Raw genomic sequence first — 19,064 nt, 5'->3', positions numbered from 1 at the left:
ACTAACTTGGTGATGGTGACTAGAGAATTCTGTCAATCACTATCTTATCTGGAAGATTAACTCCCACTTGATTCAAGCGATTGAAGTACCCAGACAATCTGAGCACATGCTCACTAGTTGAGCGATTCTCCTCCATCTTTTAGCTATAGAACTTGTTGGAGACTTCATATCTCTCAACTCGGGTATTTGCTTGAAATATTAACTTCAATTCCTGGAACATCTCATATGGTCCATGACGTTCAAAACGTCTTTGAAGTCCCGATTCTAAGCCGTTAAGCATGGTGCACTAAACTATCAAGTAGTCATCATATTAAGCTAGCCAGACGTTCATAACTTCTGCATCTGCTCCTGCAATAGGTCTGTCACCTAGCGGTGCATTAAGGACATAATTCTTCTGTGCAGCAATGAGGATAAACCTCAGATCACGGATCGAATCCGCATCATTGCTACTAACATTTTTCAACACAATATTCTCTAGGAACATATCAAAATAAACATATGAGAGCAACAACGCAAGCTATTGATCTACAACATAATTTGCAAAATACTACCAGGACTAAGTTCATGATAAATTTAAGTTCAATTAATCATATTACTTAAGAACTCCCACTTAGATAGACATCCCTCTAATCCTCTAAGTGATCACGTGATCCAAATCAACTAAACCATGTCCGATCATCACGTGAGATGGAGTAGTTTCAATCGGTGAACATCGTTATGTTGATCATATCTACTATATGATTCACGCTCGACCTTTCGGTCTCCGTGTTCCGAGGCCATATCTGCATATGCTAGGCTCGTCAAGTTTAACCTGAGTATTCTGCGTGTGCAACTGTTTTGCACCCGTTGTATTTGAACGTAGAGCCTATCACACCCGATCATCACGTGGTGTCTCAGCACGAAGAACTTTCGCAACGGTGCATACTCAGGGAGAACACTTCTTGATAATTTAGTGAGAGATCATCTTATAATGCTACCGTCAATCAAAGCAAGATAAGATGCATAAAAGATAAACATCACATGCAATCAATATAAGTGATATGATATGGCCATCATCATCTTGTGCTTGTGATCTCCATCTCCGAAGCACCGTCATGATCACCATCGTCACCGGCGCGACACCTTGATCTCCATCGTAGCATCGTTGTCGTCTCGCCAATCTTATGCTTCCACGACTATCACTACCGTTTAGTAATAAAGTAAAGCATTACATCGCGATTGCATTGCATACAATAAAGCGACAACCATATGGCTCCTGCCAGTTGCCGATAACTCGGTTACAAAACATGATCATCTCATACAATAAAATTCAGCATCATGCCTTGACCATATCACATCACAACATGCCCTGCAAAAACAAGTTAGACGTCCTCTACTTTGTTGTTGCATGTTTTACGTGGCTGCTACGGGCTTAAGTAAGAACCAATCTCACCTACGCATCAAAACCACAACGATAGTTTGTCAAATAGACTCCGTTTTAACCTTCGCAAGGACCGGGCGTAGCCATACTTGGTTCAACTAAAGTTGGAGAGGCAGTCGCCCGCAAGCCATCTCTGTGCAAAGCACGTCGAGGGAACCGGTCTCGCGTAAGCGTACGCGTAAGGTTGGTCCGGGTCGTCTCGTCCAACAATACCGCCGAACCAAAATATGACATGCTGGTAGGCAGTATGACTTGTATCGTCCACAACTCACTTGTGTTCTACTCGTGCATATAACATCAACATCAATAACCTAGGCTCGGATGCCACTGTTGGGTTTCGTAGTAATTTCAAAAAATTTCCTACGCGCACACAGGATCATGTGATGCATAGCAACGAGAGGAGAGTGTTGTCTACGTACCCAACGCAGACCGACTGCGGAAGCGATGACACGACGTAGAGGAAGTAGTCGTACGTCTTCACGATCCAACCGATCAAGCACCGAAACTACGGCACCTCCGAGTTCGAGCACACGTTCAGCTCGATGACGATCCCCGGACTCCGATCCAGCAAAGTGTCGGGGAAGAGTTCCGTCAGCACGACGGCGTGGTGACGATCTTGATGAACTACAGCAGCAGGGCTTCGCCTAAACTCCGCTACAGTATTATCGAGGAATATGGTGGCAGGGGGCACCGCACACGGCTAAGGAATCGATCACGTGGATCAACTTGTGTCAACTTGTGTGTTTAGAGGTGCCCCTGCCTCCGTATATAAAGGAGGAGAGGAGGGGAGGCTGGCCGGCCAAAGAGGGAGGCGCAGGAGAGTCCTACTCCCTCTGGGAGTAGGATTCCTCCTCCAATCCTAGTCCAACTAGGATTCCTCGGAGGGGAAGGGAGAGAGGGGGGCCGGCCACCTTCTCCTAGTCCTAATAGGACTAGGGGAGGGGGAAGAGGCGCAGCCACCTTGGGCTGCCCCTTTCTCCTTTCCACTAAGGCCCATGAAGGCCCATATGGCTCCCGGGGGGTTCCGGTAACCTCCCGGTAACCCGGTAAAATCCCGATTTCACCCGGAACACTTCCGATGTCCAAACATAGGCTTCCAATATATCAATCTTTACGTCTCGACCATTTCGAGACTCCTCGTCATGTCCGTGATCACATCCGGGACTCCGAACAACCTTCGGTACATCAAAATGCATAAACTCATAATATAACTGTCATCGTAACCTTAAGCGTGCGGACCCTACGGGTTCGAGAACAATGTAGACATGACCGAGACACGTCTCCGGTCAATAACCAATAGCGGGACCTGGATGCCCATATTGGCTCCTACATATTCTACGAAGATCTTTATCGGTCAGACCGCATAACAACATACGTTGTTCCCTTTGTCATCGGTATGTTACTTGCCCGAGATTCGATCGTCGGTATCCAATACCTAGTTCAATCTCGTTACCGGCAAGTCTCTTTACTCGTTCCGTAATACATCATCTCACAACTAACATATTAGTTGTAATGCTTGCAAGGCTTATGTGATGTGTATTACCGAGAGGGCCCAGAGATACCTCTCCGACAATCGGAGTGACAAATCCTAATCTCGAAATACGCCAACCCAACATCGACCATTGGAGACACCTGTAGTACTCCTTTATAATCACCCATTTACGTTGTGACGTTTGGTAGTACCCAAAGTGTTCCTCCGGTAAACGGGAGTTGCATAATCTCATAGTCATAGGAACATGTATAAGTCATGAAGAAAGCAATAGCAACATACTAAACGATCAGGTGCTAAGCTAATGGAATGGGTCATGTCAATCAGATCATTCTACTAATGATGTGACCTCGTTAATCAAATAACAACTCATTGTTCATGGTTAGGAAACATAACCATCTTTGATTAACGAGCTAGTCAAGTAGAGGCATACTAGTGACACTCTGTTTGTCTATGTATTCACACATGTATTATGTTTCCGGAAAATACAATTCTAGCATGAATAATAAACATTTATCATGATATAAGGAAATAAATAATAACTTTATTATTGCCTCTAGGGCATATTTCCTTCACGTGGCATCATTACAGTAAACAGAAGTATTAAGTGATCTTTGCGTGCCGAAGAGAGTGCGGCTGCCTTGGCAGCCGCACACTAAAAATGGCCTCACCAACTAAAGCATTTAACAGGTCGTCAAGACTTCAGACACGGTTAGACGAGTCCGGCGCAGCTATATGTAATTCATACCGGATCAATGGCCACACCCCTATTACAAATACAAGGGGCTCAACGCGCGCAGACAAGTGGCAATTTTTACTCATCTCAAATTATACATGGTTTCTTTAAAAACTATCTTTTGCACGACAACTTTTTCACCTAAGTTCCTCTCTTTTACAGATGATCATCGTGCTACACCCGTCCAAGATACGGCACAACGAAGACACAGGCACAGATGTGCAGCAGGGACCCGCTCCAAGTATTCTTTTTAGATTAAGACCATGCGTAAACCTTTTTTACTGTCTCTTGTTGATACATATCCACCGAATTCTCAGCACAGTTGAGAAGGATGCTGACGTCTTGGCATGTGGCCACGTCAGAATAATGCACGTACCTGGACACAAGGGGCTTCTTACAAAGGGCACTATCTAGGCCCGGTTTATACCATGAAGACCGAATACCTTAGGGAGTGTTCGGTGTCGCGAGTTTGGCCTTATATGCATCAGCTCCGAATCATTGTCTTTGGTCAAATGTTGGGTTTGCCCGGCTCCTGTGTTTTGGTGCCTTACATTCAGCTTTATCGGCTAAGGTAGCACCAGGAGAACTACTGCGATTGTGCCTTGGTTCATCCGGACGAGCACCGAGAAAGCCGAAAACTGACTGTCATGATATAGCGTGAGACTGGTCAACCACTCGATGACCTATCAGAATGTTAGAATTCCTCCGCCTTAACGAAGGGCCGTTTTCCGGCCAGGCATGTAAGCATCCGCGATCGGGAGAGTGCGGAGCCACCAGGGGCTATCTAGTAGCCCCACTGTCAAACTCCTATGGCTAAGTGAAAGTGTTAAAGCATTATAGTCCGGTTGCCTCGCTCGCTACGCTATCACCTCCTTAATAGGACCAAGACGTTGGGTTAAGTGTGAACACGCGTTTTTTGCGAGCACCTCCGCATTATATGCGTGGGGGTTGAAGCCGACGGCTGCAATCTTTCAGGTTATACACATGTATACATAAACGGCCGCACATGAGGCATCATACTACTTTCAGGCAAAAGTATAAACATAGCATTATAAAAACTTCATAAAAGCATTGTTTTTACAATGAGAATACATATCACTCAAACATAATATTCTTCGAGCACTGGGCCTCTATCAAACGAGCACCCTCGAGAACCTCCTCGAAATAATGCTTGGCAGCCACTCGGCCTATGGCCGAACCCTGCGCCGCAACAGTGGTAGCATCCATCTCTGCCCAGTATGCTTTAACACGGGCAAGGGCCATCCGTGAGCCTTCTATGCACGCCGACCTCTTCATCGCATCAATGCGCGGCACCGCACCAAGGAACTGCTGCACTAAGCTGAAATAGCTGTTCGGCTTTGGCTTTTCCGGCCATAGCTGATCCACAACAGACCTCATGGCAAGTCCAGACAACCTATTCAGTTCGGCCCATTCGGCTAGCTGGTCAGTCAATGAAAGCGGACGCTCTGGAATGTGGAACTGTGACCAGAACAGCTTGTCCACTTCACGATCAGTCTAACCTTGGAAGTATTTGGCCGCATCGGCAGCGCTCGCCGCCAAATCCATATACGCATCTGCCGAACTCCATAGATGATCCAGAGGGGCATACCGTGGATCTCCGAACTTCCTCTGTAACATGAAGGGTTTCCCAGCCGCAATATCCCCGGCTTCCCGCAGCTCCTCCTTCTTCGCTCTCATAGCAGAACGGGTGCCTTTGTCCGCCGTCGTGGCCTTCTCAAGGTCCGTTGCCTTCACTCGGTTTTCTCTTTCAAGGACCCGGCAACGGTCGGCAGTGTCTTTTAATTCTACGGCCATCTTGGCCATATTCTCTTGGCTCTTGCAATGTGCGGCCTTCTCGGCTTTCAATTCTTCGGCCGCCTTCAAAGCAGCGGCATTACTCATCCTCGCTTGTTCCTTGGCTCGGGCAAGTTCTGCCTGCAAGGTTTCCACGGTGGCAGCTCCATCTGCAGTCACAACATGTTAAAGATACTGGCATCATGCTGCTCTTACTATGTGACGTTCACCAGATAATAACACTTATCATGTGCCTCGTCAAGCCTCTTGTTAACAAGCTCGATGTCGGCGTCTACCGCATCCAGTTGCCGTTTTAATTTGGCAAACTCACTAGTCCGGCTAGCCACTGGAGCTTCCACCACCTGCACATAGGGGCAGTCTGGTTATTGACTGGGAATATGATCCTCTGTTCGTCGCCGTTCTCGACGACAACCAGAGTCTCAGGGACTACTATCTACACAAGGCACACCTAACATGTGCAGTACTATCACATATTATCTCACGTACCTCAAAGCCTGTCAATAGACTCATAAAGGCTTCATGTAATCCACTTTCGGCGGACGAGATTCTCTCCATCACCGTACCCATCAGCATACGGTGTTCTTTTGAGATGGTCGCTCGCCCCACCAACTCCCTTAGAACGTCCGACCGCACACCAGACGGTGCCGGACTCTTTTGTCTGCTCTCTTTGGGAGCCGGACGCTGGGGACTTTGGGGATCTATGGGATTATCTTCTGGCCTCACCGGATCCGGAGAGGCCCTCCGTGACGACACTTCGGGGTCGCCTGCTTCTTGAGCGGAGGAGTCCGGAGGAGGCGTTTCGCTCTCCATCATCTCTGGAAGAAGATCCCTCGAAGACGAGCTCATCTAAGAGGGGCTAAGGCCTGAACTGCAAGATATATGCGGTGGTTATTTTCTCAGAAAAAGATAGCATACCTTTACTATTAAAGTATTTTTGGATCACTTACGACTCGTTGAAGGGCTGATCCCCCCGCGACTTTGTGCGGCAAAAGCACCCCCCCCTAGGCAGGACCCTCTGTGGGAGACTTCTTCTCCCGTTTGGAGGCTTCGGCTTCCGGATCCTCGGAAGCAGTCCTTTTCCTTCCTCGGTTGTCCTCCTTCGTGGAGACGCTCATTCCCTCGGTTGGAACGGGCAGCGATGAGGGCCGCGTCCGCCCGTATTATCCCCCCCCGGTATCTTCCTTTGAGGGCTCCGGGCAAGGTGCGACGTCGAGCATCTTTTCCAATACCGGATTTTCCAAACCCTCAGGGAGGGGGGCCAAACACCGAATCATCTTCGCCTTTGTTAGCCAGTCCTGGTCAAAAAGCGAACTCTCAGAAATAACTTCGTGACGAATAAAAGACAGTGTGTTCGGCCAGAGGATTTCTTACTTGTTCGGCGGCGCGGTTACTGCTCAGGCCCACGTCCTCGGTAATATCCGGACACTCTACTTGAGGTCCGAAGAATGACTTGTACATCTCCTCGTGCGTCAGGCCGAGGAAACTTTGAATGGCACGCGGTCCCTCTAGGTTGAACTCCCACAAGCGAAGGGGCCGGCGTCTGCAAGGCTGGACTTGACGAACCAGCATAACTTATATTACCACAGCCAAATTAAAATCTCCCTTGAAGAGATCTCGGATGCGGCTTCGCAGTATAGGCACGTCCTTGGCTGGACCCCAGCTCAGACCTCTGCTAATCCATGACATCAGTTGTGGTGGGGGGCCCGAGCGGAAAGCGGGAGCATCCGCCCACTTGGCACTTCTGGGAGCCGTGACGTAAAACCACTCCCGTTGCCATAATTATGACACCTCTGAAAAGGAACCTTTCGACCATGGAGCTCCTGCCATCTTGCCTATTGATGCACCTCCGCACGCTGCATGTTGCCCCTTGATTATCTTCGGCTTTACTTCAAAGCTCTTGAGCCACAAGCCGAAGTGAGGGGTAAGGCGGAGGAAGGCCTCACACACGACAATAAATGTCAAGATGTGGAGAAAGGAGTCCGGAGCTAGATCGTGGAAATCTAGCCCGTAATAGAACATCAAACCCCTGACGAAAGGATCTAGAGTGAGGCCTAGACCTCGGAGGAAGTGGGAGACGAACACAACGTTCTCGTTGGGTTCGGGAGTAGGGACGATCTGCCCTCGAGCAGGCAGCCGATGCGAAACCTCGGCAGTCAGGTATCTGGCCTCCCTCAACTTCTTAATGTCCTCTTCCGTAACGGAGGAGGGCATCCATCGGCCTTGAAGGCTGGATCCAGACATGATTGAAGATCCGGAGCACCTAACCTGGGCTTTGGGTGTTAGAACTCGAGGCGGGAGAAGGGTTCGATTGAGCACGAGAGAGAAAAAGCGAAAACCTCGTCCCTTTATAAAGAGGGTGAATATCAAGCGTCCTCTCCGTAGCCATTTAGGACTTGCCTATAATCTAGGAGTCCTAGACACGGTTGGGTTACCCACGATCGCATTAATGAGAATCCCGTAATTGGGGGAACACGATCTCTGCTTCGGCAAGACGTGTCAAGAAACCGCCTCGCGTTATGTGTGGAGCTGGTTAAAAGAAACGGTTCGAATAATCACCGGGTCATGACATAACATCATGCTGCCAAAACAAGTCAGCAAATTAGATCTGCGAAAATATCATTCTCTCTGCGGTGGAATGTGGAACTTATTTTGCAGGGTCGGACACTATCCTCGTATTCAAATTCTTATGTGATGTATTCGGAGAAGGAACCCACCTTGCAATGCCGAAGACAATACTGCGCGCCGGACTCATCGTCATTGAAGCCTGGTTCAGGGGCTACTGAGGGAGTCCTGGATTAGGGGGTCTCCGGACAGCCGGACTATATCCTTTGGCCGGACTGTTAGACTATGAAGATACAAGATTGAAGACTTCGTCTCGTGTCCGGATGGGACTCTACTTGGCGTGGAAGGCAAGCTAGGCAGTACGGATATGGATATCTCCTCCTTTGTAACCGACCTTGTGTAACCCTAACCCTCTCCGGTGTCTATATAAACCGAAGGGTTTTAGTCGTAGGACGACAACCATAATATACAATTATACCATAGGCTAACTTCTAGGGTTTAGCCTCTCTGATTTTGTGGTAGACCTACTCTTGTACTATCCATATCATCAATATTAATCAAGCAGGACGTAGGGTTTTACCTCCATCAAGAGAGCCCGAACCTGGGTAAAACATCGTGTCCCCTACCTCCTGTTACCATCCGGTCTAGACGCACAGTTCGGGACCCCCTACCCGAGATCCACCGGTTTTGACACCGACAGGCTATTTTCAATCGGTTTGGATGGCGGTTATGTAATAGGATAGGCAATTAGTTTTCCTATCTTTCTTTTGCCAGCCGGTTGTGGCTTTACTTTTACTCTTCTGCTCTTTGTGAGCATTTTGGTTCTTTTGTTTGAGACTGCAAGACCTCTGTTGAATTTATTTGCTTTTTAATAAATGTGGTCGTATGCATCGTTCTGATGTAGAGGCCGGGGATCTCCCCCTTTTCGAAAAAAACCAAGTAGATTGATGTGTTTCTACGTGGTGCACAATATTGCTTTGTGATGTGGGAATGCTACATGAAATTGAGTCCATTGTTTACTCCCTACATATTCACCTTTTAATATATCTAATAGTCTCTTAATCACAAAAAATATGTAATAACAGTGTAATCATTAATATATCCATGACCATGACCAGTTGTCTTCCTGTTGTTGTTGAGAAAAATGGAAATTGCAGGTGCAGACGTTCATGACTTGATGTATTTGAGCCAAGTAGAGTCGATACAAGATTTGGCCACCGTTTGCCGCGCAAGATTAGTCGGAGGAAGCATGCCAATGATCTCTGGCGTGATGGAGCAGAGGGAGGCACCCTCCGGCCACCTGTCGCACCAAAAATAGGTGTGTTGAATATGTCCCTTCTTCAATCTCTAGAAAATTGCCAGACGATTGCCATGGCCGATTAGTAGCTGCATGCAGTCTATATGGCGGTGGCAGTCTGAGAGCCCTCCTCGTGATTGTGAGATTGAGAATGCCGAGACTGTCGTCGATTTTAGGCCGGCCAATTGCCTTCCAATTGATCAAGCAATGACCCCCAGCAATGGCTTCGACCCCTTTCCATAAGAAGGCTCTTTGAATTTTGCCAATGGCTTTGAAAACCCAAGCCGATGGATCAAGCGACATTGAAGGGGGAAATAGGTATATCTATTAGAACTGTCTGAACAAGAATAGTGCGACCAAACCGTGTGAGAAAGCATGTTCTCCATGCAGCTAATTAGTTGTTTTCAATGCTAGTTTATGTATCATTAGTGGCGAAGCTTAAGGGTACAGACAATGTCACGCAGAAAAAAATTCTTGTGGCTCTATCTTCGGGAGCCTACCGACTACAGTGTGATGTTTTGGCCCACATTGTCGAAATAGATCTAGTGGTCTGTTGTCTAGCACTTATGCATGTCTTGACAGTGGTGGCGGCAAGTGTGATGTGCATGTGTTGGTGTGATTAACGTTTCTCATATCTTCATTATTTTGTACTTATCGTGAAAACTTAGGTCTGGCTATTTAGACCCATGATGACAACATTTTGCGGTGTTTAATGTCTGTAATAATTTGATTGTACATATTTTTAGTTGGTGCAAAGGTAGGTGTAACAAGCTTCTGTTTTCTTAGTAAAATATAAAGCTACTTAAGCGTTTTTTAAAGAGCAACATTTCGGAGCTCAGATGTATCTGCACATCTGCACCTGAGTGAACAGTAAATTTTAAAAAATATCAAACAAATTAAAAAAATGGAAAATTCTACACATTAAAGAGATGGTTTCAAATTTTCGGCTGAGATGACATCTTAGGAGCTCGCCCATTCCTAGCAGACTGGCGAGAGTTCCCGTTGAGTACCGGAACTGCAAACTGAAAACATTTTTCTCTCGAAAAGGAGCTTGAAACACCCTGCCTCTGCAAACTGAAAACATAGCATGCATAAATCGCATGTTTCAGCAATGTTGCTACCAAATCCCTACACCCGCCGAAGCTGGTTTCTTCATGCTAGCACACACAAATACACAACATACATACACACCAACCCTTCAAACTGTCCGTCATGCTTACCGAGAAGGTAAGCCAGAGTTTCTCGCGAACAAAAAAGTTCAGATCATGCTACATCGAGTTGCCTTCCTACTGGGTACTGTTCCTGACATGAACAAGATTCCTCAGCTCCTCAAATGCATCCATGGTCTCCGTGTCGAATCCTCCAGCAAACTGAAACACAAAATGAACGGTAATTTAGAGCACGCGCCATAAGGTTTCCCCTGGGAATAGCCCCAAATAGCCAGAGGTTCTCAAGCAACACAGATAGCATGGAGATTAAACATAAACAAAAAAAATCAAGAAGGCAGATGCGATAGTAAGTAATGATAGGTACTAACCTGATGAATTCTGAAGGCAAATCTCACAGCCTGAAGGAGCATGTACTCCAGAGCTAGATCCTTGTTCAGAGGTCCCATGTACTGAAGCTCCATAGCAACTCTTTTCATGTACATATTTGCTAATTTCACAGAAGCAAATTTGATCTGCAGTGGCCAAGGGAAATGGATTACTCCGATGATATGTCCAAACTACATTTGCCGGTACTGGTATGATAGTAATGTGGCACCAAGAGCTCAAAAACCTGCAGAGGGGTGGTCTAGTACAGAAAACTATACAGCATTTACCTTGCTAATGAGATTGTTGTCAAGCATCCAGTCAACTGGAATGTTGAACTCCTTGCACTGCCTCATCATTGCATCCCTCGTCCTCAGAACGTTGTACACACCTCGCTCCGTCCTGGATTAGGAATGCCAACCAAAGTTCAGTACACAGTGTGATTCTACAGATCAATTTTTTCTTATACTAGTTAACTTGGCCATACTTTTCAGACACTGTTATCATTTTCTTAAGTGCAATGTCACAGGGAAGGCGTGGATCGTCTTTATAGTTAGAAACTTCCGATTCCAATTTTTTGAGGTCTTGGTAGCCAAAAGCCGCCTCTCGTAAAGTGTCCGCCTTCCTCTCGGGCCAATCAAAATGCTTCAGCACTGCTCTCTCATCCACCTTCAAGTAACACAATTAAATGAAAAAAGAGTAGCTTCAGTGACTGCTGCAGCTGAAAAGAATGCTTGCAGAATGGTAATATTAGAATATGCATACCAGGAAACCGAGTTCATCGTCAAGCCACTTCACAAATGCAACAACGTCTTCTATATCTTTGTAAGCTGCATCAGTCACCTCCTTGATCAATGATTTCACAAATTCACCTTGAGTCTCAACATCCGCCTTGATCTGAAAATGGAATGACAAGTCAAAGCACAGAGTCAGTGCAGGAACCAGCTGCTTACTGTTATCTACATTGTATCATGGTTATGGGTTCAATCTGGCTACTTTACTTACAGCCTGCAAATGCGAAGAACGGTTCTCGATTTCACCAATCATACTACTCCGCACATTTGCGGAGTTAGCAGTTTCAGTGATTCCACCCCCAGAAGTATCTTTCTTTGAATCCCTTCTCATAAGTGAATGGTATAGCTCTGCAACTTGTGGTGCCCTCTTCATGACTCCAGTACTTCTTGTGGAAAACTTAGGCGGGGGAGGCGGAGGAGGTGGGCGGGGTGGATTTACAGTCGATCCATTTGATGGACCAGAATATGGCAGAGACACTGAAGGTCTTGGTGGAGGGTTTGGAATGCGCAGGGTGCGCTTTTCGACATCCAAGCATTGAGACTTGCATATTTCTGGCTTGCCAAGAGCAAATCTTGAACTATCAGATTGACCAAAATCATACTTGTCCACAAGGAGCTCACGCTTCTCCCTGCTTGCCTGATCCTTATTACAGGATACTGCTTCCTCTGTTGCCTCTGGAAGGCAGATAAAGGTATCAGATTGCCTCCTCTTCACAATGTTCAAGTCCTGTGCACATCCCTTTGATCCACCAAGTGAGTGCCTACGTGTGGGGCTTCGCGGTTCTGTGGCTTCAATCCATGCTCTATCAAGAAGAGATTCCTTTTTAGATGTTTGACAGTTTGTATCGTTCTGAGACCATTGCTTGATACGTTCGGCAATGCTGAGCCTTTTATCATCAGAACTGTTCTCACCATTTCTGGTGTTGCCATCACAATGATCATCATTACAAGCCATACCATCATTATAATCAAGATCAGTGATTGCTCTGGCTGTTTGATCCGAGCTACAGAGCTCATGACGTAAACATGAATTGATCCAGCGAAGATAAGCAAGCTCCTCAACCTCAGTCAGCCGACTCATTTGCAGGCCCTCAACTTGCTTGCTCAAGTTTGCATTGGTGTGCCGCAACAATGAGGCCTCTGCTTGAACCTTGGCGACTATCTCGCTCTGTTGAAAATAAGGATGCAGAAAAGATTAGTTGAAGTAGAACTAGTAGTGTGCTAGAAATGGTCAAATTGATGTGATGGTACCTCTGCATTCTTTTCAAGGACAGCCAATTTGGACTCTGCTGAAGAGAGCTTGATTGCAAGACTTCGTTTCTGAAACTGAAGCTCCTTGTTTAAACGACGCAGCTCAACAACTTCAAACTCCAAGTTTCCTGAAGAATATACATTGTCCCCATCCGCACTAGAAGTGCGATTGCCATGCCCATCCAATCTTACAGTTTCTTCATGCTGCTCCACCATAGAAGATAGAACTGATAGCTGTTCAGAAAGGCTTGTTTTCTCAGTTTCTAGTGAAGTTTTAAGCCGTGCAAGCTTGTCAATCTCATTCTTCCTAGAATCAAGCTCCTTCTCAAGTGCCGAAACCCTTGGATTTTCTCTGCATTGCTGCAACTCTGATTGCAAAGCTGATTCTCTTTCCTTGGACTCACGCAGTTGTTCCCTGAGATGGTCCAACTCAAGAAAAAGATCATGAGATGCCGGGGACCTAATACCGTGGCAATCAAAGGCATGGGGATGAACTTGAGCACCAGCAGGCGAGCAAGGAAAATCTCCTATCAGAGATCTCTTAACCCTAGATTGGTATGTAATCTGTTGGTTGCTCTGGTTAACATTCTCCATGCTTGCAAGAGGCGGCTTCTTGCTTGCAATAGCTGATGTCTTCTTGGTTTTCTTGTCGGCTGTGAACCCCTTGACAATTTGGGATCCCCATGATGACCCGAACTTGGGCTTGAGAGGATTTTGGTTACTCTTGGAGTCAACCCTCGATCTGCATGGCTTGGATTGGTTGTCGAACATGATCTCCTCTTTCATGTTTACTCAAGACAAATATACTCTGAACACCAACCATGCAACGGTGGCAGAATTTTACTACAATGTCACACTGCCTGCAAATAAAAGAGAACGGAAATGTGAGTAATTCACCAGGAAGAAACAAATGTCACCACCACAGTATAAAAATAAACGGTATAACAAACAGGCATTGCTACAGAACTGAAGGACCAGATATAAATGCCCTTCCAACTTTCCCATAAACAAACAAGCACATCAACTCAATATCTGTTCAAATTAGTCCTTTTCGCTAGACTCTAGCCAGGACCATGAGCTCTTATCGGCAAGACTCTAGGCAGGATCATAAAGAGACACTTAACCTTGAGAATGCATGTCTAGTTGCTCCCATGAATGCCTTTTATGCAGTGCGGGCTGGGCTCTGAAGGAAGTAACGTTTATCGCTAGCATAGTAGCATTGGAAACTGAATCTATCTATCCCCCAATCATCCGCAGTAGTATTTACAAGAAGCAAATTGCAAACAGGTATCGTACAGGCCTGACCAATCAAGTTCAGTGGTATGAGGCCGCACATCGAGAAGTACCAGATCCCTAATCCTTGCTGCCCAGAACAACACATTTGCGCCCAAACAGCATGGCAAAATCGAACCTTTAAGCTGAAGAAATCGAGCTTAAATAGTGCAGTAACTATTTACTGTAGTACTACATGCCAGTTGAGATGAGTGATTTTCAGACAAACTCACCTCCCATCCCGCTGCCGGAATGCAGCAGACCGGCGTCCGGCGAAGAAAGAGTGGAGATTGTCAGAACACCTTCCGATGCACCTGAAAACACTGCACAAAAACACGAATCTGAGCTCGAGCGGCAAACAAACCCCCTCCGACATCAGAAGCCCCCACCCAAAACAAACATGCTCCAAGCCCTGAGCTTGAGACCTACCGGCGGCGCCCCAGACAGAGCCGCGACCTTGGCCTCCCCCCCTGGAAACCGAGCTGAGCAGCTACTGATGAACAGAGAAGGGGACGGGAGCAGAACGAGGGGAGGACGAGGAAGAGGAGGTGGAGGGTGGACGCGACAAGGGAGGGAAGGGAGGGCAGGGCAGCTTCGGATGCTCGCCTCGTTCCTGCGTCCCCCTCCCCACGCCCAGGATTTTTCTATGGGGCTCCTCGCCGGATTCCGAGACGAGGTCGCGGAGGGTTCGAGGATTTGCTGGCCGCCTTCTCTCTCCTTGGTCTGGTCTGAGTGAGAGAGGTGGGTTTTGAATTTTGAAATGAGGGCGACGCGAGGCTAGGGCACTAGGGCGAGCGGGTAGCCGTAGCGGCTACTAGGGGACACGTGAGACAGGCCGACGCGCAGACACTGACAGGTGGAGCCCGTCTCGGGCAGTCATCGGCTTTTTCGTCTGACTTTGTTTGTTTGTTTTCTCTGCGTGCCTGCGTGTGCAGCGCTGCTGCCCTTCTTCGCTGTCGGAATATAACGTCTTTTGGAGTACTATTAAAGAATACGAAAAAAACGCAGAAACTACTACAAAGTTAATATAAAATTGAGTCATCTATTTTGGACTGAAGAGAGTACATGTCATGTGAATTTCTACGTGCATTTTTTTTTCTTTCGTAATAGGCAGGCGCTCCGCCAATTTTCATTAAGATGGGAGAATACCAGAAGAGTTCAATACAAGCTATATATTTACAAAAGGGATAGTAACACAGTAACAAATCCTTCCGGTCCCAAACAAGTTAGGGTAGATTAGGATTAACACTCACAAGATCTCGAAACCAAGTCATGGTGCTATCACAAATATACACGTGTTCTTGTCCATAGTTAGTTCTTTGGTGACAAAAGCAAAATCCAGTACCGAAGCAAGATGATCAAGAATGACTTACGCCGCTCGACGGGTTCTCAACATGGAAGGGCTCCACGACAACCTCCATAGGGACCTTCTCGGCTCCAGCCAGTCAAGATGTTGAAACGGTGTCGGACCTCCATCAGTCCAAGCTTGTTCCTGGCTACCCGCGTCGGATCCTCTCGCCCTGTGTACGCATACATTGGAGTCTCCCGAGCTGCCATCGGGAGGACACGATGCAACACCCAAGTCCTGAGGATGTGCTCCCCCTTGAGTCTGCGGTCCTTCAGGGGGGCTCTAGCTTCAGTGAGCTCCTAGGTGCTCTTGGATAGGTAGTCGAGGGGAGCGCAAGAACCTAGCTTCTTTGGAGGCTCGTTGACAAAGGTTGACAAGTTGTCCCGAGGCCGGAAGCATAGAACCATACCTAGTACCATTCTCGCATAGATTTCGAGAAGGCGACCAAAAAGAATTTTGTCGTAGGCCAGAGTTGCAGGTTGCCCCTGCGAGATTGCAGATGGCCTCACCATTCATCCACACTCGCACCCGGAAGAAATAACAGAACAAATTGAAGTAGGGAGCTCTCCTGTGAAAACACTCGTAGAACATAATGAAGTTCGTGGCATGGAAACCTTCATTCGGCATCAGATGGTGGAGCTGGCCGCCGAAGAAAAAGAAGAGTCCGCGCACGAACTTGTGCAGTGGGAATTCGAGCCCCTGGCCAAATAACTCCTGATGGAGCACGTGCTCGGCGGCGGGGCTTCGTCCCTGGGCAATCTGCGCGCCATGTTTGTTGGCATCGACTTCTTCGCCATAAGTTGCTCAAGCTCCTCAGAGCAGATAGCCGACAAAAACAATTTCCCGTGGTCTCATTAACCACCTGCTTATTCACTAGTAGGGAAAACCCTAGCAGTAGCGCAGGTATTTTGCCTATCAGTGCACGAGAGGACGCGCTACTGATAAGGCGCTACAGCTATTCCTTAGCTATAGCGCGTGCTACGCGCGCTGCTGCTAAGACATATAGCAGCAACGTTTCTTCACTCCAGCGCTACTGCTAATATAGCTAGTTGTAATGTGTTTACTCTCCATCGCTACTAGTATTCTTTTTCTTATTTTTATTTTATTTTTAGTGTATTTGTACACCGTTATACAAATTTTGGTACAATACCAATTTATGAGGTTGTTATATCAATATGTCCATAACAATGTGTCAAATGAAGGTGGATTAGGCTTAAGTGGAGGGAACATGTGGCGCATGTCAAAAGTATACTACTAATCCAAACTTGATCTAGTTTGGACTAGTAGTACTTTCGATGTGCACCACATGTTGCCTCCACTTGAATCTAATCCGCCAACACAAGCTATTTAATCATCATCATAGTCATTACCACCAACAGTAGCTATTTAATCATCATAGTCATAGTGTAGCACACATCATCATCTTCAAACTCATTCTAGCTAGCTAATCACCACCAACACTAGCTGCGGTAGCTATCTAATCACCACCAACACTAGCTAATAATAATCATAATAGTCATTACCACCAACACTAGCTATTTAATCATCATAACTCATTTCTAGCTAGCTAATCACTCCTGCTGCTCTCTCTCAGCTAAAATAACATAAAACATGTGTAGCACTCCTGCTTCATCAAGTTGGAGCATGCAGATGAACATGTCTCCTAATCATGGGTTGCACTTCTGATTGCTTCCCCCCTAGTACTTCTCTGCGATCGTTCAGAATTTTGCTCCAGTCTTTCACTATTAAGCATTCCTCGCTATTAGAAATCCTGAATGCACTAAAGTGCATTGTAGGAAATCTTGGCCGTAAGCTAACAATTCTCATGCAACCTTTAGTCTCAATCCAATGAGGCACAATATTCATCGGGAGTCCATGTTGAAGAACATCGTATAGTAACATACTTAGCAATGAAGTTTATCTTAAAAAATAATGTATGCAAAAGATGCACTGAGGACAAATAGTAAAAATCTTACCATCTTTCCTAAATAGATGTGACCGCAGTTTAGTACGAACACTATTGGTCGCACGTTTTGAGTACTAAGATTTTTAAGTCCAGAAAAATAATTTGTCTTCATAGTATGAAGATCCTCAAGCCATGAAACATAATGACTTATCTCCTCGTAGTTTAGTTCAGCCCCGGGACAGTAGTAGGTCCTGTCTACCAAGCGCTGGACATGTTTGTTTGAACGGAAATAAGCTGTCAATAGAAATTAGTTGTCAACTATTTTTGAATAAACAATATCGAAGACATAAATATGGTTGAGAAACTCACATAATTGTATAACTGGAGGCATCTGCACATCGACCCAGATGTCGATATTACCTTCAATATCATCTTCCGGACGAATATCAAAGGTGATAACCATATCAGGCTCAAATGCATAAGTCTTGCATAGTGCTTGCCAAGTTTTGCATTCAAAATAGGTGTAGGTGTCTACGTTGTATAATTTTGTGTGGAAAGTATAACCATGCTCGGTCTTCAAGTAAACTCTCTTTACCTCCATAGTATTTTTCATAGAACTGAAACCTATCTTATCCAAGACAAAAAACTCTTGCATGGCAGGGGATACACTAGTAGAATAGTAAAAAAATATAAGTTGAAGCAAATGAAGCAGATGCCATGCTTAATTATGAAAAAAGACTTGTCGTTGTGACTTACTGTATCCCCTTCAAAGTTCTCGTCCAGCTTGATGCTGAAGCGCCTATCATCATCTAGGAAGATTATGTCGCACAGGTCGCGCTCGTCTTTGCAGTATTCGCAAATACCGAAATCCTTTTCGTCGTCAGACATTTCCTATGTTCATAGTTGAAACATTAATTGAAAATCGATCGAAGGCAACTACCATGATACTCAACACACAAATCTGAGGCACTCGATATTTCCTACATATTCTGGCACAAGTCATGCCAAAATTCATGGAAAAAACCGGCATGACCTTTGCTAAAATAGGACATATCGAGCGCCTGAAATTTGCCTGGACGGAAATGAATCAACACTCCGGCAAAATATAGGCCACTCGGAGGTGTAACCTGCAAACATGACCGGCCACTTGGGCAAGCACATATCCTATTTGAGAAACACAAGATATACATTTCAAAATATCTTATAGGACTCATATTGACATGAGCATTCAATAAGCAAAACCAAATCGTAAAATAAATAAGTATTAAAATTAGCATGCATTCAATAAGCAAAAGTAAATCATCTCATGCGTCTGTACATCGTCGAATATTATCACTAATACATCCCGAATAGTATCATACATATAACATCACTAATACAACTAAAACCCTAGCGCACGACGGGTATCAGCGCGGGCGGTGGACACCCACAGAGAAGGAACCATCACAGGATCATAGCTCTAGTGAGATCCCTGGAGAACCTGTCAGGTATTGGAGAACATGTGCTCCAACAAAAACAAGTAGCGACGGACATGCGCGTTCTCCTCACTGACACGGTGACGCACCACCTCCACGGGGCCCATTACAAAAAAAGACACATCCGTGACATTTTGGGCCGAACGAAATTTTTTTCTGTCATACTT

At 46.0% G+C, this 19,064-nt stretch overlaps 1 protein-coding gene across 1 annotated transcript; it reads right to left on the bottom strand.

Annotated features, from left to right (window-relative positions):
• Positions 1–10,365: 10,365 nt before the first annotated feature.
• On the bottom strand, positions 10,366–14,939 carry LOC123147467 (protein CHUP1, chloroplastic). The gene is made up of 9 exons (XM_044566719.1): positions 14,598–14,939; positions 14,402–14,491; positions 12,897–13,756; positions 11,857–12,813; positions 11,617–11,748; positions 11,339–11,520; positions 11,142–11,253; positions 10,857–11,000; positions 10,366–10,689 (listed from the first exon to the last, which is right to left on the bottom strand). Exons 3-9 carry the CDS (start codon positions 13,680–13,682, stop codon positions 10,606–10,608), a joined length of 2,397 nt encoding a protein of 798 aa, XP_044422654.1. The 5' UTR covers positions 13,683–13,756; positions 14,402–14,491; positions 14,598–14,939; the 3' UTR covers positions 10,366–10,605.
• Positions 14,940–19,064: the final 4,125 nt, after the last annotated feature.

The sequence above is a fragment of the Triticum aestivum genome, chromosome 7A (assembly GCF_018294505.1).
Source record: "Triticum aestivum cultivar Chinese Spring chromosome 7A, IWGSC CS RefSeq v2.1, whole genome shotgun sequence".
NCBI lineage: Eukaryota > Viridiplantae > Streptophyta > Magnoliopsida > Poales > Poaceae > Triticum > Triticum aestivum.
This window is presented reverse-complemented; position numbering and strand designations above follow the sequence as displayed.